This window comes from Ylistrum balloti, unplaced genomic scaffold, assembly GCF_031769215.1.
Source record: "Ylistrum balloti isolate Yb309-2 unplaced genomic scaffold, AGI_CSIRO_Ybal_v1 Utg371064, whole genome shotgun sequence".
NCBI classification, from domain to species: Eukaryota; Metazoa; Mollusca; class Bivalvia; order Pectinida; family Pectinidae; genus Ylistrum; species Ylistrum balloti.
The window spans coordinates 92,749-115,563 of record NW_026782588.1 but is presented as its reverse complement, the minus strand read 5'-3'; the positions used below and the strand labels follow the sequence as shown (position 1 = coordinate 115,563).

Sequence of the window (22,815 nt, the reverse complement as noted above, 5' to 3'; positions counted from 1 at the left end):
GATTTACACATAGACCCATAAAAATGTACAAGAACGCTAAGACCGGAAGAGTATGCGTTAGTAATGTCACGTTCTCAAATGGGATCAAGGTATACAACAACGGAAGCAACAGGCAAACTAATGAGCATCAAACACGTACAGCTTCATATCGCACAAGGAAATAGAATATTTCTCAATGATAGCACTATAAAACGTCCCCATTTTTATCAACTTGGATCTATTGTAGCGCTGTGTAACGAGTTTGTCCGCCCTTTGTCTTCGAGCACGAAAATGGGATAATGCGAACAGACCCTTTAATATCGAATACACTTCGACATACAAACACACCATAGGCTTGGATGCAGGATTGTTGCTATCCAGATATGGAATATTCACAATAGGGAAATTGAAATTATCACGATTATCATACAACTTGGTGGAAAGCTATTCATACTGGTTTAGTATTAATGTTACTTATCTGACTTTGTACTTATCGACGAAAGGACTGTTGTCCTGTTGGTATTTTCTTTGTGTTTGTTTTCGCTACATACAATCTACGTTGTTGGGATAGTCATTTCAAATCTTACGTCCTATTTGCTCGGTCTCACAATAAAAAGTACACCATATGAAACAAAAGTTTCTGCATTTGTTCAGTTTTATCGTTACGTTTTATTACTATAATATTATTATACTTTGAAATTTGCAGCTGTTCAATCATCATTTCTCTAGTGTTATCTTGAATAACAGTTTATGAAATATGACAGCTGAAATGTAGGATCATACACTGTCCTATTTTTATGAGCATTAAGACCAGATCATAACCTTACAACTGTATAAACCCTTAACCATTTATTCGGGTGGACATTCATCATGAATCAAAAGTAAGATATTGATAAGTAGCGACGCGGGAAGAAAACGTTGTTATATAATTTGGAAGAAAAGGGTCAAAGAACATCAGTTAAGTCGCTACATACAATCTATGTTATCGGGATAGCAATTACAAATCTTGAGCCCTACCTGCTCGGGTTCACAGTAAAAAATACACGGTATGAAACTATCAAGTTTGAAATGTGCAGCACTTCAAACATGTCCTCTTTCTTAATTAAACAAAAAGACTTGGACGGAGTTGAATGCTATTGAATAACAGTTTAGAGTTTCCAGCCTATTACATATCGTTATATATTGAAATCAAATATTGTCTCTGAAGAGTTACTCCAGTACCGACAAGGATATAACAGTTGATAATTTCGTGGTCATTTATACTGATGTCATTAGGTACTATGTTGTGGATTGTTTTAATGTGACTGTAAATGAGTATGAAAGCTGATCACGTATGGCGTGACCAAATGTTTGTTATATCTATACATATATACACTCATCTATTTTACAATTTCAAATGGAAATAAGAAAACATGTATTTAGTGGGCAACCTTTAGTGTTAACAGTATGTTTTATTAGAAATATAATAATTCATTGATTAATCGTATTTCCAGCAGCTGTTCAGGAATAATGTAGGGTAATGAATGTTTCGAATACGCAACCTGAATAAAGTTTTGGACAAGCATTGCTGTCATTCATTCTTTTAGAAATCATTCGTTTCTGGTTGACAGATGTGGCCGAGTTCGATCTGAGGCTGATGGAAGGATTTTCTAACACTTCTGGCCGCGTAGAGGTATTCTATGATGGACAGTGGGGAACAGTATGTAGCAGTGGCTGGGGCTATGGAGACGCACAAGTGGCCTGTCGGATGCTAGGATACAGGTTCGAATAGGATATATCGGTAGTTTACGAAGTAACAACCCATGTAGTACTGTGTGGTTAAAATAAAACTGTGGTTTAAAATGAGCTTTAAGTGTACTCTTGAAATGGGAAGTCATTAAAATGTTTCAGGGAATGAAAATTAGATTCACTATCGTGATGAGTGGAACAATATTACAGTCTGGTAGAATAACGTCATTCTGGATGAGGGTATGGCGCATAGCAGTATTGTATTGTTTTGTATCATCCTTTCTTTGTTACAGTAATACTGTAAACTACGGCACTGCAGGCTTTCCTCGTGGTACGGGAGTGGTGTGGATGAAATCACTTGGATGTTCTGGGTCGGAATCAACGTTATACGATTGTGACTTTGATGGATGGGGATCCACCTGTTCGCACTCTTCTGATGTTGGTGTATTTTGTTTTAACGATACAGGTAATCGACGTTAGATGTATTCTGTATGACATAACGATGGTGGCACTTCCACTTTCATCAGATATTTGTGGACATTGTCTGATGAATATCACACGATAATTATATAAAACACAAATGACTAAACTAGTTGTGCGATACAAAACAATACATATATGTCCAATGAACACAAAACGTCAGCATGTTTTCTGGACTGTAAATGAGTTAAACGTTGTTTTCTACTTCTTCTTTGCAATATTAAAATCTTTGCAAAAGTTAGCATAACCCAATCCTCGAAAGCTCCTCGAGGATTTACGCGACTACCTTGTATCTTCGTTTGTTTTCCTTAAAAAATAAATAAAATGACAGTTTTGCCTTACATTCAAAGGTCCTACAATTTGCAGAAACTTCCTATATTTCGACTTTAACGTAATTCCTCTGCTGTTGCAAACACAAAGGGAGAGTCTTTGGTCATGATGCAGTCTGTAGAGCCTTGGAGTCAAGCGGGACAACATTTTGGTTTCCTTGTTAAAACAATTACCAGTAATTAAGTGACTAGAATCAATCTTGGTCAACATCCGATTGTCCCCTAAACGGACGATTGTAACTTAAATTACAGTATGTTATTTGAGCGGTATGTGTTTACCCAAAGAGCTCTTAGGAGGAGTTGCGTCTCGACATGGGCCCGAATTTGTTGTGACATAACCGAGATGTTTGTTGTTATAAAAATAGTTTAACCCTTGCTTACGATATTGGGACGAAAGCTTAAGATCAATGGTTCTATCAACCCAAACTGTTATGTTGTCGATGAAGCAGAATACGCCTACTCTTCCGGAACTCCTTCTCACATTCCTCTTGTACTGTTTCAGGAGTTACCATGGATTTATTTCCTTTTGTTCATATTTTGCCCTACCCTTAATGAATTGGGGTTTAGATTATAATTATGCTGTTTTTGTTGACTTTATGAGCGCCTGCCAAACATGATACCAAAGGTGTTATGACTGAACTTGAGCCACTGTCCTTAAACATTGAATGCAACTAACTTAACGAAAAGGTTTTGCAATACAAAATGACCCAGCTTTATTTGAATTAATCAAATGCTTGAACAAGGATCTCACAACATGAAGCGTTACGTTTTCTTTTTTCGTTACAGCATAAAAAATTAATATAGCATTGTAATACAGGAATATAATTAATTGTCTTAAAGCTAATAAGAAATTATTATCGATGGTGATTGGGCCATTTGCAACTTGCCATAATTATTCTCGGCTCATTAAGGATACAACTGGAACCTTGATGTCGTAAACCAATCTAAGAGACATTGTCTTTTTCTGTTTTATATGTCGAAGACACTGGTCATTGCGTATTGAACGATTTTCTTGACAACTGAAATATATCATTCTACGAACATAGAAACGTGTATTTTCATTAACATGTCTGTAACCTCGGCTGCTTCATTTCTATACCTGTATTGTCATTGAGAAAAATGCAACACCAGGCAGAAAGTAGCACTGAATGTCTTGCACAATTTGGATGTAAATTAATGTTTGATCCTCCTCTATATTCTTCTGTTACATCAGACAATTCTGAAGTGGCGGTACGTTTGGTGGAGGTAGAAGGATACCACAACAGATCTGGCAGAGTAGAAGTTTACCATGCTGGTCTCTGGGGTTATATCGGGTATTACAACTGGAACGATAAAGATGCTGATGTTGTATGCAGGATGCTTGGATACAAGTATGTCAGACTTTCACAAAGCTGAAAATCTTACAACCTTATCCGGTATAAGACATTTTCCTTTTTTAGTCCTTCTGTAATATGAATTGTATTACTTTAAAGCAAAATTAACTTGATATTGCTTTTTTCGTTCTATTAGGACCGGGAAAGGAGACGGGATTTACAATTATTTAGATCGTAACAACGTACAACATCCAACATGGATGAACAACGTCCGGTGTAATGGCAATGAAACTACTATCGCCGACTGTCTATTTGAAGGATGGGGATCATCGTATGTCAGTAGTTCATTCCGATCTGCTTTTGTGTCCTGCTTGAGTGATAGTGGTAAATATGTGAATATAATTGGTCTTCGTTAAAACTCAGATTTTATAACTGTCATATTTTACTTGAGTAGTTTTATTTTATTTCAACAATAGTAAAATTTAGCATAATTCACTCATCCTTTAGTATGTTGGTATGTTCTTTTCATGAGCTTATCCTTCTTTGAAATACGATCAATGAGACTATTTCTGGTATTCAGTCATTGAAAATTTCAGAAACTTTTATCGAAAATAATACTGTACAAAGGCATGAAAAATAGGAAAATGCATCATAATGTCGAGTTTGCTGAATGGGAAACACAGTTCGTAAATTTTTAGTCCCCGAGGTTCGTCGCTACCCGATATGTAATCATTGATCATTTCTCTAGTGTTATCTTGAATAAAAGTTTATAAAATATGACAGCTGAAATGTAGGATCATACACTGTCCTATTTTTGTGAGCATTAAGATCAGATCATAACCTTACAACTGTATAAACCCTTAACCATTCATTCGGGTGGACATTCATCATGAATCAAAAGTAAGATATTGCTAAGTAGCGACGCGGGAAGAAAACGTTGTTATATAATTTGGAAGAAAAGGGTCAAAGAACATCAGTTAAGTCGCTACATACAATCTATGTTATCGGGATAGCAATTACAAATCTTGAGCCCTACCTGCTCGGGTTCACAGTAAAAAATACACGATATGAAACTATCAAGTTTGAAATGTGCAGCACTTCAAACATGTCCTCTTTCTTAATTAAACAAAAAGACTTGGACGGAGTTGAATGCTATTGAATAACAGTTTAGAGTTTCCAGCCTATTACATATCGTTATATATTGAAATCAAATATTGTCTCTGAAGAGTTACTCCAGTACCGACAAGGATATAACAGTTGATAATTTCGTGGTCATTTATACTGATGACATTAGGTACTATGTTGTGGATTGTTTTAATGTGACTGTAAATGAGTATGAATGCTGATCACGTATGGCGTGACCAAATGTTTGTTATATCTATACATATATACACTCATCTATTTTACAATTTCAAATGGAAATAAGAAAACATGTATTTAGTGGGCAACCTTTAGTGTTAACAGTATGTTTTATTAGAAATATAATAATTCATTGATTAATCGTATTTCCAGCAGCTGTTCAGGAATAATGTAGGGTAATGAATGTTTCGAATACGCAACCTGAATAAAGTTTTGGACAAGCATTGCTGTCATTCATTCTTTTAGAAATCATTCGTTTCTGGTTAACAGATGTGGCCGAGTTCGATCTGAGGCTGATGGAAGGATTTTCTAACACTTCTGGCCGCGTGGAGGTATTCTATGATGGACAGTGGGGAACAGTATGTAGCAGTGGCTGGGGCTATGGAGACGCACAAGTGGCCTGTCGGATGCTAGGATACAGGTTCGAATAGGATATAATCGGTAGTTTACGAAGTAACAACCCATGTAGTACAGTGTGGTTAAAATAAAACTGTGGTTTAAAATGAGCTTTAAGTGTACTGTTGAAATGGGAAGTCATTAAAATGTTTCAGGGAATGAAAATTAGATTCACTATCGTGATGAGTGGAACAATATTACAGTCTGGTAGAATAACGTCATTCTGGATGAGGGTATGGCGCATAGCAGTATTGTATTGTTTTGTATCATCCTTTCTTTGTTACAGTAATACTGTAAACTACGGCACTGCAGGCTTTCCTCGTGGTACGGGAGTGGTGTGGATGAAATCACTTGGATGTTCTGGGTCGGAATCAACGTTATACGATTGTGACTTTGATGGATGGGGATCCACCTGTTCGCACTCTTCTGATGTTGGTGTATTTTGTTTTAACGATACAGGTAATCGACGTTAGATGTATTCTGTATGACATAACGATGGTGGCACTTCCACTTTCATCAGATTTTTGTGGACATTGTCTGATGAATATCACACGATAATTATATAAAACACAAATGACTAAACTAGTTGTGCGATACAAAACAATACATATATGTCCAATGAACACAAAACGTCAGCATGTTTTCTGGACTGTAAATGAGTTAAACGTTGTTTTCTACTTCTTCTTTGCAATATTAAAATCTTTGCAAAAGTTAGCATAACCCAATCCTCGAAAGCTCCTCGAGGATTTACGCGACTACCTTGTATCTTCGTTTGTTTTCCTTAAAAAATAAATAAAATGACAGTTTTGCCTTACATTCAAAGGTCCTACAATTTGCAGAAATTTCCTATATTTCGACTTTAACGTAATTCCTCTGCTGTTGCAAACACAAAGGGAGAGTCTTTGGTCATGATGCAGTCTGTAGAGTCTTGGAGTCAAGCGGGACAACATTTTGGTTTCCTTGTTAAAACAATTACCAGTAATTAAGTGACTAGAATCAATCTTGGTCAACATCCGATTGTCCCCTAAACGGACGATTGTAACTTAAATTACAGTATGTTATTTGAGCGGTATGTGTTTGCCCAAAGAGCTCTTATGAGGCTGAAGCTTAGGAATCGAAGCAGTTGCGTCTCGACATGGGCCCGAATTTGTTGTGACATAACCGAGATGTTTGTTGTTATAAAAATAGTTTAACCCTTGCTTACGATATTGGGACGAAAGCTTAAGATCAATGGTTCTATCAACCCAAACTGTTATGTTGTCGATGAAGCAGAAGACGCCTACTCTTCCGGAACTCCTTCTCACATTCCTCTTGTACTGTTTCAGGAGTTACCATGGATTTATTTCCTTTTGTTCATATTTTGCCCTACCCTTAATGAATTGGGGTTTAGATTATAATTATGCTGTTTTTGTTGACTTTATGAGCGCCTGCCAAACATGATACCAAAGGTGTTATGACTGAACTTGAGCCACTGTCCTTAAACTTTGAATGCAACTAACTTAACGAAAAGGTTTTGCAATACAAAATGACCCAGCTTTATTTGAATTAATCAAATGCTTGAACAAGGATCTCACAACATGAAGCGTTACGTTTTCTTTTTTCGTTACAGCATAAAAAATTAATATAATATTGTAATACAGGAATATAATTAATTGTCTTAAAGCTAATAAGAAATTATTATCGATGGTGATTGGGCCATTTGCAACTTGCCATAATTATTCTCGGCTCATTAAGGATACAACTGGAACCTTGATGTCGTAAACCAATCTAAGAGACATTGTCTTTTTCTGTTTTATATGTCGAAGACACTGGTCATTGCGTATTGAACGATTTTCTTGACAACTGAAATATATCATTCTACGAACATAGAAACGTGTATTTTCATTAACATGTCTGTAACCTCGGCTGCTTCATTTCTATACCTGTATTGTCATTGAGAAAAATGCAACACCAGGCAGAAAGCAGCACCGAATATCTTGCACAATTTGGATGTAAATTAATGTTTGATCCTCCTCTATATTCTTCTGTTACATCAGACAATTCTGAAGTGGCGGTACGTTTGGTGGAGGTAGAAGGATACCACAACAGATCTGGCAGAGTAGAAGTTTACCATGCTGGTCTCTGGGGTTATATCGGGTATTACAACTGGAACGATAAAGATGCTGATGTTGTATGCAGGATGCTTGGATACAAGTATGTCAGACTTTCACAAAGCTGAAAATCTTACAACCTTATCCGGTATAAGACATTTTCCTTTTTTAGTCCTTCTGTAATATGAATTGTATTACTTTAAAGCAAAATGAACTTGATATTGCTTTTTTCGTTCTATTAGGACCGGGAAAGGAGACTGGATTTACAATTATTTAGATCGTAACAACGTACAACATCCAACATGGATGAACAACGTCCGGTGTAATGGCAATGAAACTACTATCGCCGACTGTCTATTTGAAGGATGGGGACCATCGTATGTCAGTAGTTCATTCCGATCTGCTTTTGTGTCCTGCTTGAGTGATAGTGGTAAATATGTGAATATAATTGGTCTTCGTTAAAACTCAGATTTTATAACTGTCATATTTTACTTGAGTAGTTTTATTTTATTTCAACAATAGTAAAATTTAGCATAATTCACTCATCCTTTAGTATGTTGGTATGTTCTTTTCATGAGCTTATCCTTCTTTGAAATACGATCAATGAGACTATTTCTGGTATTCAGTCATTGAAAATTTCAGAAACTTTTATCGAAAATAATACTGTACAAAGGCATGAAAAATAAGAAAATGCATCATAATGTCGAGTTTGCTGAATGGGAAACACAGTTCGTAAATTTTTAGTCCCCGAGGTTCGTCGCTACCCGATATGTAATCATTGATCATTTCTCTAGTGTTATCTTGAATAAAAGTTTATAAAATATGACAGCTGAAATGTAGGATCATACACTGTCCTATTTTTGTGAGCATTAAGATCAGATCATAACCTTACAACTGTATAAACCCTTAACCATTCATTCGGGTGGACATTCATCATGAATCAAAAGTAAGATATTGCTAAGTAGCGACGCGGGAAGAAAACGTTGTTATATAATTTGGAAGAAAAGGGTCAAAGAACATCAGTTAAGTCGCTACATACAATCTATGTTATCGGGATAGCAATTACAAATCTTGAGCCCTACCTGCTCGGGTTCACAGTAAAAAATACACGATATGAAACTATCAAGTTTGAAATGTGCAGCACTTTAAACATGTCCTCTTTCTTAATTAAACAAAAAGACTTGGACCGAGTTGAATGCTATTGAATAACAGTTTAGAGTTTCCAGCCTATTACATATCGTTATATATTGAAATCAAATATTGTCTCTGAAGAGTTACTCCAGTACCGACAAGGATATAACAGTTGATAATTTCGTGGTCATTTATACTGATGACATTAGGTACTATGTTGTGGATTGTTTTAATGTGACTGTAAATGAGTATGAATGCTGATCACGTATGGCGTGACCAAATGTTTGTTATATCTATACATATATACACTCATCTATTTTACAATTTCAAATGGAAATAAGAAAACATGTATTTAGTGGGCAACCTTTAGTGTTAACAGTATGTTTTATTAGAAATATAATAATTCATTGATTAATCGTATTTCCAGCAGCTGTTCAGGAATAATGTAGGGTAATGAATGTTTCGAATACGCAACCTGAATAAAGTTTTGGACAAGCATTGCTGTCATTCATTCTTTTAGAAATCATTCGTTTCTGGTTAACAGATGTGGCCGAGTTCGATCTGAGGCTGATGGAAGGATTTTCTAACACTTCTGGCCGCGTGGAGGTATTCTATGATGGACAGTGGGGAACAGTATGTAGCAGTGGCTGGGGCTATGGAGACGCACAAGTGGCCTGTCGGATGCTAGGATACAGGTTCGAATAGGATATAATCGGTAGTTTACGAAGTAACAACCCATGTAGTACAGTGTGGTTAAAATAAAACTGTGGTTTAAAATGAGCTTTAAGTGTACTGTTGAAATGGGAAGTCATTAAAATGTTTCAGGGAATGAAAATTAGATTCACTATCGTGATGAGTGGAACAATATTACAGTCTGGTAGAATAACGTCATTCTGGATGAGGGTATGGCGCATAGCAGTATTGTATTGTTTTGTATCATCCTTTCTTTGTTACAGTAATACTGTAAACTACGGCACTGCAGGCTTTCCTCGTGGTACGGGAGTGGTGTGGATGAAATCACTTGGATGTTCTGGGTCGGAATCAACGTTATACGATTGTGACTTTGATGGATGGGGATCCACCTGTTCGCACTCTTCTGATGTTGGTGTATTTTGCTTTAACGATACAGGTAGTCGACGTTAGATGTATTCTGTATGACATAACGATGGTGGCACTTCCACTTTCATCAGATATTTGTGGACATTGTCTGATGAATATCACACGATAATTATATAAAACACAAATGACTAAACTAGTTGTGCGATACAAAACAATACATATATGTCCAATGAACACAAAACGTCAGCATGTTTTCTGGACTGTAAATGAGTTAAACGTTGTTTTCTACTTCTTCTTTGCAATATTAAAATCTTTGCAAAAGTTAGCATAACCCAATCCTCGAAAGCTCCTCGAGGATTTACGCGACTACCTTGTATCTTCGTTTGTTTTCCTTAAAAAATAAATAAAATGACAGTTTTGCCTTACATTCAAAGGTCCTACAATTTGCAGAAATTTCCTATATTTCGACTTTAACGTAATTCCTCTGCTGTTGCAAACACAAAGGGAGAGTCTTTGGTCATGATGCAGTCTGTAGAGTCTTGGAGTCAAGCGGGACAACATTTTGGTTTCCTTGTTAAAACAATTACCAGTAATTAAGTGACTAGAATCAATCTTGGTCAACATCCGATTGTCCCCTAAACGGACGATTGTAACTTAAATTACAGTATGTTATTTGAGCGGTATGTGTTTGCCCAAAGAGCTCTTAGGAGGAGTTGCGTCTCGACATGGGCCCGAATTTGTTGTGACATAACCGAGATGTTTGTTGTTATAAAAATAGTTTAACCCTTGCTTACGATATTGGGACGAAAGCTTAAGATCAATGGTTCTATCAACCCAAACTGTTATGTTGTCGATGAAGCAGAATACGCCTACTCTTCCGGAACTCCTTCTCACATTCCTCTTGTACTGTTTCAGGAGTTACCATGGATTTATTTCCTTTTGTTCATATTTTGCCCTACCCTTAATGAATTGGGGTTTAGATTATAATTATGCTGTTTTTGTTGACTTTATGAGCGCCTGCCAAACATGATACCAAAGGTGTTATGACTGAACTTGAGCCACTGTCCTTAAACTTTGAATGCAACTAACTTAACGAAAAGGTTTTGCAATACAAAATGACCCAGCTTTATTTGAATTAATCAAATGCTTGAACAAGGATCTCACAACATGAAGCGTTACGTTTTCTTTTTTCGTTACAGCATAAAAAATTAATATAATATTGTAATACAGGAATATAATTAATTGTCTTAAAGCTAATAAGAAATTATTATCGATGGTGATTGGGCCATTTGCAACTTGCCATAATTATTCTCGGCTCATTAAGGATACAACTGGAACCTTGATGTCGTAAACCAATCTAAGAGACATTGTCTTTTTCTGTTTTATATGTCGAAGACACTGGTCATTGCGTATTGAACGATTTTCTTGACAACTGAAATATATCATTCTACGAACATAGAAACGTGTATTTTCATTAACATGTCTGTAACCTCGGCTGCTTCATTTCTATACCTGTATTGTCATTGAGAAAAATGCAACACCAGGCAGAAAGTAGCACTGAATGTCTTGCACAATTTGGATGTAAATTAATGTTTGATCCTCCTCTATATTCTTCTGTTACATCAGACAATTCTGAAGTGGCGGTACGTTTGGTGGAGGTAGAAGGATACCACAACAGATCTGGCAGAGTAGAAGTTTACCATGCTGGTCTCTGGGGTTATATCGGGTATTACAACTGGAACGATAAAGATGCTGATGTTGTATGCAGGATGCTTGGATACAAGTATGTCAGACTTTCACAAAGCTGAAAATCTTACAACCTTATCCGGTATAAGACATTTTCCTTTTTTAGTCCTTCTGTAATATGAATTGTATTACTTTAAAGCAAAATGAACTTGATATTGCTTTTTTCGTTCTATTAGGACCGGGAAAGGAGACTGGATTTACAATTATTTAGATCGTAACAACGTACAACATCCAACATGGATGAACAACGTCCGGTGTAATGGCAATGAAACTACTATCGCCGACTGTCTATTTGAAGGATGGGGATCATCGTATGTCAGTAGTTCATTCGGATCTGCTTTTGTGTCCTGCTTGAGTGATAGTGGTAAATATGTGAATATAATTGGTCTTCGTTAAAACTCAGATTTTATAACTGTCATATTTTACTTGAGTAGTTTTATTTTATTTCAACAATAGTAAAATTTAGCATAATTCACTCATCCTTTAGTATGTTGGTATGTTCTTTTCATGAGCTTATCCTTCTTTGAAATACGATCAATGAGACTATTTCTGGTATTCAGTCATTGAAAATTTCAGAAACTTTTATCGAAAATAATACTGTACAAAGGCATGAAAAATAGGAAAATGCATCATAATGTCGAGTTTGCTGAATGGGAAACACAGTTCGTAAATTTTTAGTCCCCGAGGTTCGTCGCTACCCGATATGTAATCATTGATCATTTCTCTAGTGTTATCTTGAATAAAAGTTTATAAAATATGACAGCTGAAATGTAGGATCATACACTGTCCTATTTTTGTGAGCATTAAGATCAGATCATAACCTTACAACTGTATAAACCCTTAACCATTCATTCGGGTGGACATTCATCATGAATCAAAAGTAAGATATTGCTAAGTAGCGACGCGGGAAGAAAACGTTGTTATATAATTTGGAAGAAAAGGGTCAAAGAACATCAGTTAAGTCGCTACATACAATCTATGTTATCGGGATAGCAATTACAAATCTTGAGCCCTACCTGCTCGGGTTCACAGTAAAAAATACACGATATGAAACTATCAAGTTTGAAATGTGCAGCACTTCAAACATGTCCTCTTTCTTAATTAAACAAAAAGACTTGGACGGAGTTGAATGCTATTGAATAACAGTTTAGAGTTTCCAGCCTATTACATATCGTTATATATTGAAATCAAATATTGTCTCTGAAGAGTTACTCCAGTACCGACAAGGATATAACAGTTGATAATTTCGTGGTCATTTATACTGATGACATTAGGTACTATGTTGTGGATTGTTTTAATGTGACTGTAAATGAGTATGAATGCTGATCACGTATGGCGTGACCAAATGTTTGTTATATCTATACATATATACACTCATCTATTTTACAATTTCAAATGGAAATAAGAAAACATGTATTTAGTGGGCAACCTTTAGTGTTAACAGTATGTTTTATTAGAAATATAATAATTCATTGATTAATCGTATTTCCAGCAGCTGTTCAGGAATAATGTAGGGTAATGAATGTTTCGAATACGCAACCTGAATAAAGTTTTGGACAAGCATTGCTGTCATTCATTCTTTTAGAAATCATTCGTTTCTGGTTAACAGATGTGGCCGAGTTCGATCTGAGGCTGATGGAAGGATTTTCTAACACTTCTGGCCGCGTGGAGGTATTCTATGATGGACAGTGGGGAACAGTATGTAGCAGTGGCTGGGGCTATGGAGACGCACAAGTGGCCTGTCGGATGCTAGGATACAGGTTCGAATAGGATATATCGGTAGTTTACGAAGTAACAACCCATGTAGTACAGTGTGGTTAAAATAAAACTGTGGTTTAAAATGAGCTTTAAGTGTACTCTTGAAATGGGAAGTCATTAAAATGTTTCAGGGAATGAAAATTAGATTCACTATCGTGATGAGTGGAACAATATTACAGTCTGGTAGAATAACGTCATTCTGGATGAGGGTATGGCGCATAGCAGTATTGTATTGTTTTGTATCATCCTTTCTTTGTTACAGTAATACTGTAAACTACGGCACTGCAGGCTTTCCTCGTGGTACGGGAGTGGTGTGGATGAAATCACTTGGATGTTCTGGGTCGGAATCAACGTTATACGATTGTGACTTTGATGGATGGGGATCCACCTGTTCGCACTCTTCTGATGTTGGTGTATTTTGTTTTAACGATACAGGTAATCGACGTTAGATGTATTCTGTATGACATAACGATGGTGGCACTTCCACTTTCATCAGATTTTTGTGGACATTGTCTGATGAATATCACACGATAATTATATAAAACACAAATGACTAAACTAGTTGTGCGATACAAAACAATACATATATGTCCAATGAACACAAAACGTCAGCATGTTTTCTGGACTGTAAATGAGTTAAACGTTGTTTTCTACTTCTTCTTTGCAATATTAAAATCTTTGCAAAAGTTAGCATAACCCAATCCTCGAAAGCTCCTCGAGGATTTACGCGACTACCTTGTATCTTCGTTTGTTTTCCTTAAAAAATAAATAAAATGACAGTTTTGCCTTACATTCAAAGGTCCTACAATTTGCAGAAATTTCCTATATTTCGACTTTAACGTAATTCCTCTGCTGTTGCAAACACAAAGGGAGAGTCTTTGGTCATGATGCAGTCTGTAGAGTCTTGGAGTCAAGCGGGACAACATTTTGGTTTCCTTGTTAAAACAATTACCAGTAATTAAGTGACTAGAATCAATCTTGGTCAACATCCGATTGTCCCCTAAACGGACGATTGTAACTTAAATTACAGTATGTTATTTGAGCGGTATGTGTTTGCCCAAAGAGCTCTTAGGAGGAGTTGCGTCTCGACATGGGCCCGAATTTGTTGTGACATAACCGAGATGTTTGTTGTTATAAAAATAGTTTAACCCTTGCTTACGATATTGGGACGAAAGCTTAAGATCAATGGTTCTATCAACCCAAACTGTTATGTTGTCGATGAAGCAGAAGACGCCTACTCTTCCGGAACTCCTTCTCACATTCCTCTTGTACTGTTTCAGGAGTTACCATGGATTTATTTCCTTTTGTTCATATTTTGCCCTACCCTTAATGAATTGGGGTTTAGATTATAATTATGCTGTTTTTGTTGACTTTATGAGCGCCTGCCAAACATGATACCAAAGGTGTTATGACTGAACTTGAGCCACTGTCCTTAAACTTTGAATGCAACTAACTTAACGAAAAGGTTTTGCAATACAAAATGACCCAGCTTTATTTGAATTAATCAAATGCTTGAACAAGGATCTCACAACATGAAGCGTTACGTTTTCTTTTTTCGTTACAGCATAAAAAATTAATATAATATTGTAATACAGGAATATAATTAATTGTCTTAAAGCTAATAAGAAATTATTATCGATGGTGATTGGGCCATTTGCAACTTGCCATAATTATTCTCGGCTCATTAAGGATACAACTGGAACCTTGATGTCGTAAACCAATCTAAGAGACATTGTCTTTTTCTGTTTTATATGTCGAAGACACTGGTCATTGCGTATTGAACGATTTTCTTGACAACTGAAATATATCATTCTACGAACATAGAAACGTGTATTTTCATTAACATGTCTGTAACCTCGGCTGCTTCATTTCTATACCTGTATTGTCATTGAGAAAAATGCAACACCAGGCAGAAAGTAGCACTGAATGTCTTGCACAATTTGGATGTAAATTAATGTTTGATCCTCCTCTATATTCTTCTGTTACATCAGACAATTCTGAAGTGGCGGTACGTTTGGTGGAGGTAGAAGGATACCACAACAGATCTGGCAGAGTAGAAGTTTACCATGCTGGTCTCTGGGGTTATATCGGGTATTACAACTGGAACGATAAAGATGCTGATGTTGTATGCAGGATGCTTGGATACAAGTATGTCAGACTTTCACAAAGCTGAAAATCTTACAACCTTATCCGGTATAAGACATTTTCCTTTTTTAGTCCTTCTGTAATATGAATTGTATTACTTTAAAGCAAAATGAACTTGATATTGCTTTTTTCGTTCTATTAGGACCGGGAAAGGAGACTGGATTTACAATTATTTAGATCGTAACAACGTACAACATCCAACATGGATGAACAACGTCCGGTGTAATGGCAATGAAACTACTATCGCCGACTGTCTATTTGAAGGATGGGGATCATCGTATGTCAGTAGTTCATTCCGATCTGCTTTTGTGTCCTGCTTGAGTGATAGTGGTAAATATGTGAATATAATTGGTCTTCGTTAAAACTCAGATTTTATAACTGTCATATTTTACTTGAGTAGTTTTATTTTATTTCAACAATAGTAAAATTTAGCATAATTCACTCATCCTTTAGTATGTTGGTATGTTCTTTTCATGAGCTTATCCTTCTTTGAAATACGATCAATGAGACTATTTCTGGTATTCAGTCATTGAAAATTTCAGAAACTTTTATCGAAAATAATACTGTACAAAGGCATGAAAAATAGGAAAATGCATCATAATGTCGAGTTTGCTGAATGGGAAACACAGTTCGTAAATTTTTAGTCCCCGAGGTTCGTCGCTACCCGATATGTAATCATTGATCATTTCTCTAGTGTTATCTTGAATAAAAGTTTATAAAATATGACAGCTGAAATGTAGGATCATACACTGTCCTATTTTTGTGAGCATTAAGATCAGATCATAACCTTACAACTGTATAAACCCTTAACCATTCATTCGGGTGGACATTCATCATGAATCAAAAGTAAGATATTGATAAGTAGCGACGCGGGAAGAAAACGTTGTTATATAATTTGGAAGAAAAGGGTCAAAGAACATCAGTTAAGTCGCTACATACAATCTATGTTATCGGGATAGCAATTACAAATCTTGAGCCCTACCTGCTCGGGTTCACAGTAAAGAATACACGATATGAAACTATCAAGTTTGAAATGTGCAGCACTTCAAACATGTCCTCTTTCTTAATTAAACAAAAAGACTTGGACGGAGTTGAATGCTATTGAATAACAGTTTAGAGTTTCCAGCCTATTACATATCGTTATATATTGAAATCAAATATTGTCTCTGAAGAGTTACTCCAGTACCGACAAGGATATAACAGTTGATAATTTCGTGGTCATTTATACTGATGACATTAGGTACTATGTTGTGGATTGTTTTAATGTGACTGTAAATGAGTATGAATGCTGATCACGTATGGCGTGACCAAATGTTTGTTATATCTATACATATATACACTCATCTATTTTACAATTTCAAATGGAAATAAGAAAACATGTATTTAGTGGGCAACCTTTAGTGTTAACAGTATGTTTTATTAGAAATATAATAATTCATTGATTAATCGTATTTCCAGCAGCTGTTCAGGAATAATGTAGGGTAATGAATGTTTCGAATACGCAACCTGAATAAAGTTTTGGACAAGCATTGCTGTCATTCATTCTTTTAGAAATCATTCGTTTCTGGTTAACAGATGTGGCCGAGTTCGATCTGAGGCTGATGGAAGGATTTTCTAACACTTCTGGCCGCGTGGAGGTATTCTATGATGGACAGTGGGGAACAGTATGTAGCAGTGGCTGGGGCTATGGAGACGCACAAGTGGCCTGTCGGATGCTAGGATACAGGTTCGAATAGGATATATCGGTAGTTTACGAAGTAACAACCCATGTAGTACAGTGTGGTTAAAATAAAACTGTGGTTTAAAATGAGCTTTAAGTGTACTGTTGAAATGGGAAGTCATTAAAATGTTTCAGGGAATGAAAATTAGATTCACTATCGTGATGAGTGGAACAATATTACAGTCTGGTAGAATAACGTCATTCTGGATGAGGGTATGGCGCATAGCAGTATTGTATTGTTTTGTATCATCCTTTCTTTGTTACAGTAATACTGTAAACTACGGCACTGCAGGCTTTCCTCGTGGTACGGGAGTGGTGTGGATGAAATCACTTGGATGTTCTGGGTCGGAATCAACGTTATACGATTGTGACTTTGATGGATGGGGATCCACCTGTTCGCACTCTTCTGATGTTGGTGTATTTTGTTTTAACGATACAGGTAATCGACGTTAGATGTATTCTGTATGACATAACGATGGTGGCACTTCCACTTTCATCAGATATTTGTGGACATTGTCTGATGAATATCACACGATAATTATATAAAACACAAATGACTAAACTAGTTGTGCGATACAAAACAATACATATATGTCCAATGAACACAAAACGTCAGCATGTTTTCTGGACTGTAAATGAGTTAAACATTGTTTTCTACTTCTTCTTTGCAATATTAAAATCTTTGCAAAAGTTAGCATAACCCAATCCTCGAAAGCTCCTCGAGGATTTACGCGACTACCTTGTATCTTCGTTTGTTTTCCTTAAAAACTAAATAAAATGACAGTTTTTCCTTACACTCAAAGTTCATACAATTTGCAGAAATTTCCTATATTTCGACTTTAACGTAATTCCTCTGCTGTTGCAAACACAAAGGGAGAGTCTTTGGTCATGATGCAGTCTGTAGAGTCTTGGAGTCAAGCGGGACAACATTTTGGTTTCCTTGTTAAAACAATTACCAGTAATTAAGTGACTAGAATCAATCTTGGTCAACATCCGATTGTCCCCTAAACGGACGATTGTAACTTAAATTACAGTATGTTATTTGAGCGGTATGTGTTTGCCCAAAGAAGAGCTCTTAGGAGGAGTTGCGTCTCGACATGGGCCCGAATTTGTTGTGACATAACCGAGATGTTTGTTGTTATAAAAATAGTTTAACCCTTGCTTACGATATTGGGACGAAAGCTTAAGATCAATGGTTCTATCAACCCAAACTGTTATGTTGTCGATGAAGCAGAAGACGCCTACTCTTCCGGAACTCCTTCTCACATTCCTCTTGTACTGTTTCAGGAGTTACCATGGATTTATTTCCTTTTGTTCATATTTTGCCCTACCCTTAATGAATTGGGGTTTAGCTAATAATTATGTTGTTTTTTGTTGACATAATCAGCGCCAGCCAAACACGATACCAAGGGTGTTATGACTGAACTTGAGCCACTGTTCTTAAACTTTGAATGCAACTAACTTAACGAAAAGGTTTTGCAATACAAAATGACCCAGATTTATTCTAATTAATCAAATGCTTGACCAAGGATCACAACATAAAGTGTTACGTTTTCTTTTTTCGTCTCAGCATTAAAAATCGATATAACATTGTAATACAGGAATATAATTAATTGTCTGAATGCTAATACCAAATTATTATCGATGGTGATTGGGCCATTTGCAACTTGCCATAATCATTCTCGGCTCATTATGGATACAACTGGAACTTTGTTGTTGTAAACCAATCTAAGAGACATTGTCTGTTTCTGTTGTATATGTCAAAGGCACTGGTCATTGCGTATTGAACGATTTTTTTGACAACTGAAATATATCATTCTACGAACATAGAAACGTGTATTTTCATTCACATGTATGGAACCTCGGCTGCTTCATTTCTATACCTGTATTGTCATTGAGAAAAATGCAACACCAGGCAGAAAGCAGCACCGAATATCTTGCACAATTTGGATGTAAATTAATGTTTGATCCTCCTCTATATTCTTCTGTTACATCAGACAATTCTGAAGTGGCGGTACGTTTGGTGGAGGTAGAAGGATACCACAACAGATCTGGCAGAGTTGAAGTTTACCATGCTGGTCTCTGGGGTTATATCGGGTATCAAAACTGGAACGATAAAGATGCTGATGTTGCATGCAGGATGCTTGGATACAGGTATGTCAGACTTTCACAAAGCTGAAAATCTTACAACCTTATCCGGTATAAGACATTTTCTTTTTTTAGTCCTTCTGTAATATGAATTGTATTACTTTAAAGCAAAATGAACTTGATATTGCTTTTTTCGTTCTATTAGGACCGGGAAAGGAGACTGGATTTATTACGATATAGATTATAACAACGTACAACATCCAACATGGATGCAAAACGTCCGATGTAATGGCAATGAAACTACTATCGCCGACTGTCTATTTGAAGGATGGGGATCATCGTATATCAGTAGTGCATTCCGATCTGCTTTTGTGTCCTGCTTGAGCGATAGTGGTAAATATGTGGACAATAATGACTCTTCGCTAATGCTAAGTTGTCATATTTTACTTTTAATTGACAACATTAGTAATTTTGCTGAAGGAATCGTAAAATTTATCATCATATACTATATCTAATTATTACGGCATTTTCTTGTCATCATCTCCACCTTCGTGGTAACGTTATCAATATGACGACAATGAGACGACAATCGGTGATTGTCTATGTGAAGGATGGGTATGAACATGTATCAGTGAAAGAGTTAGATCTGATAGTGATAAATGTATGTTTAAACTTGTCACATTTGTCCTTATACGAAAAGTTCAATGATATAGCATCAGAATTGAAGTAGCAAAATAGACTCATTTTCGTGATTTAATTTGTTATTTTGATAAAGTGGCGACAACAGAAATATTACGGCTAATTATAACAATATTTCTGTAGTAAAATCAATACATCCTTTACTGCTTGTTTGATTTTTTACCCAGAGTAAATCTGAAGATTTTTCAAGATGTTTGGTATTTTATTGATCTGCATTACAATAAAATAATCTTTGCCACTTTACGTTAGGAATCCATATAAACGATGATTTTGACTGATATTCCACAGATGTAAACTTTATAAAGCGTTTTTACATGTCCGATTCAAATTTAATCGTTAACTTGACTGGAAAGTAAGAGGAACCACTGCGTCATGATTAAAAAACGGCGATATGATTTGCTGTGATTAAATTAATCATTGTTTCGAACTAAATGTTTAGTTTTTTGGTTGATGATATCATATTTCGATATTTTAACCATTTTTCATTTTAAGATTTGGAATTAATCCCGAATTTTGTTGTTTCAACAATTTTCATTTTAAAACAAACATCCATGACCTAATCTCTTAATTAAATAAAATTCGGAATCATCTGTCAAATCGGATTGTCAATATATTCATTCGTTGTTTTGTTGCGCATACATGTATTGGCAGAATCACGTTGTACAGAAATATGATCAACAACCGAGCAGCTCTAGTTCTTTTTTCACATTTAGAAAAAAACAATTTATTTATTTATTTATTGTCATTCTACTTAAAGTCAAACAGGAAGATAACAATTTTAAAAGAAACCGTAATAAAACGGGGACAAAGATAGGGAAAGGAAGAGATAGGAAATTACCAAAAAATATTACCAAATGTACGAAAGAATTCCGTACACTTCAAATATCATAATGACTTCCATATCCCTTGTATTTTGAGGGTATCTCTGAAACATTGGAAGATCTCTCCCTCAAACAAAGAGCGTGTAGTGCAACAATTATTAACATTTTGATGCATGTGGTTAAACACCAGAGAAAAATTCTGTAAGATTACGAAGAGCAAATGAATACCATTGCACTGTACTCCAGATTAAAAACGAAACTTTCCTAATAATATTAATATTGATTCGTCTTTACAGACATCGAAGAACATGCCGTTCGGTTGGTGGGAGGATTTTCCAACAGCTCTGGTCGTGTGGAGGTGTTCTTTGCAGGAGAGTGGGGAGCTGTATGTGACCGGTCCTGGGACAATAATGATGCACAGGTTGTCTGTCGGATGCTTGGGTTCAGGTGAACATTGTACTTCATAAAAATGATAGTGAAATAAATCTTCATGACCTTCTGAAGCAATGCAAAATGGATAATATTAGACTGATTTGTATCAACAGAATTATCCTTGCTCTCCAGACTTTATGACAACAATTCGGTACACATAATCACCGGAGCTCTCAGTCACTTGACAAATGTAGGTCACGTAAGCAGCCAAGAACACTGTGAACATTAAGAATACTCCCATTAAAACGACTTTATTGGATACGAATTTAAAAGAATTGGCAAAAATTATGTAATTAAGCAGGCCCTGAAGTTGGCATACTGCACATTTTTACTATGTCGAATGTGTACACTAAGTTTCGTGATCCTAGTTTAAATGCAAAGGAAAATAACACTGTAACAGAGGGGTCATGGACTTTGACATCACAACACTGTTTTTTGTATGACTGATGTATATATCACGTTTTATTATCTTAGTTTATTTAAATGCCGGCAAAGTAAAACACCAGACAAGGTTTTAACGAAGGCAAATGATTATGTAATTAAAGGGTTGTGGACACTAACAACAGTATGATGTACCTTGTCTTTGGGTAATCAATGTATACAGCAAGTTTCATTATCCTTGTTTAACTGCAAACAATTTAATATTGTGCTCTAGACACAAAATTTTAACAAAGGGCAGTAACTCTTTCGGTCGAGGACTGCACATTGCATTAGTATGACCAATGTATACACGAAGTTTCATTACCCTTTCTTAAATGTGGGCAATGTTATGCCCCGGACACGAAAGGACGAATTGAAAGACAAACGGACATGGCGGCGACAATATTTCCCCCGAACATTTTCGGTTGATAGTATGTATATAGGAATATTACGGTGGTAATATGTTTGAAACTGCGAAATGTTATACTATCATCTCAAAACACAAAAACAACGTTTAAATAGTGTAAGTATTTCATTGTTAATAAATCATAACAATAGTCTTATTCTTTCGTCAATATTCGTTTTCCATACGATATATTGAGTTCTGATAGCCAAATTCCTTACTGATCTCGTCCGGCGTTTGTTCAAGAAATTCCCTTTTTCCATAGGTATGGGTCAGGTTATCGATATGCTGTGTTTGGCAAGGGAAGTGGAATTACATGGATGAGTGACGTCGGCTGTTCTGGCTCGGAGACCCAACTGTTGCAATGTCCGTATGATGGATTTGGGTCTACATGTTCCCACTCCTACGATGTTGGTGTTGTCTGCTTTAATGACTCGGGTATTACTTCATTTTGCTGGATTTCTTTTCATCTGAACACATGAGCCGTTTTCTTCTGTGATATTAGTAATAATGGTTACCTAACTTTCTTGGTTGCTCATAATATCATAAAACTCTGTTGGACAGTGTATTACAATCAATAGGTGTTCAGTGTGATTGTGTGCTGTATTTACTTTTTTCGTTTTTGCTGATCTATTGAAGGAAAATAGTGTATTTTACTGTGAAAGTATGCAGCGTTTTCCATTTTCTACACCCATTTTATATTCATAGCATCTGCCTAC

General features: G+C 36.0%; 1 protein-coding gene across 1 annotated transcript in view; it reads left to right on the top strand.

The window, feature by feature from the left end:
* LOC132560444 (scavenger receptor cysteine-rich type 1 protein M160-like) overlaps positions 1-22,815 on the top strand; it is a 43,907-nt gene that overhangs the window by 9,476 nt on the left and 11,616 nt on the right. Inside the window, exons 6-27 of the mRNA XM_060225107.1 lie at positions 1,590-1,740; positions 2,001-2,173; positions 3,730-3,886; positions 4,026-4,213; positions 5,459-5,609; positions 5,871-6,043; positions 7,621-7,777; positions 7,917-8,104; positions 9,350-9,500; positions 9,762-9,934; positions 11,491-11,647; positions 11,787-11,974; positions 13,220-13,370; positions 13,631-13,803; positions 15,360-15,516; positions 15,656-15,843; positions 17,089-17,239; positions 17,500-17,672; positions 19,231-19,387; positions 19,527-19,714; positions 21,138-21,288; positions 22,362-22,534. Of these exons, the coding sequence (XP_060081090.1) occupies positions 1,590-1,740; positions 2,001-2,173; positions 3,730-3,886; positions 4,026-4,213; positions 5,459-5,609; positions 5,871-6,043; positions 7,621-7,777; positions 7,917-8,104; positions 9,350-9,500; positions 9,762-9,934; positions 11,491-11,647; positions 11,787-11,974; positions 13,220-13,370; positions 13,631-13,803; positions 15,360-15,516; positions 15,656-15,843; positions 17,089-17,239; positions 17,500-17,672; positions 19,231-19,387; positions 19,527-19,714; positions 21,138-21,288; positions 22,362-22,534 (3,669 nt within the window). The remainder of the gene's footprint in view (positions 1-1,589; positions 1,741-2,000; positions 2,174-3,729; positions 3,887-4,025; positions 4,214-5,458; positions 5,610-5,870; positions 6,044-7,620; positions 7,778-7,916; positions 8,105-9,349; positions 9,501-9,761; positions 9,935-11,490; positions 11,648-11,786; positions 11,975-13,219; positions 13,371-13,630; positions 13,804-15,359; positions 15,517-15,655; positions 15,844-17,088; positions 17,240-17,499; positions 17,673-19,230; positions 19,388-19,526; positions 19,715-21,137; positions 21,289-22,361; positions 22,535-22,815) is intronic.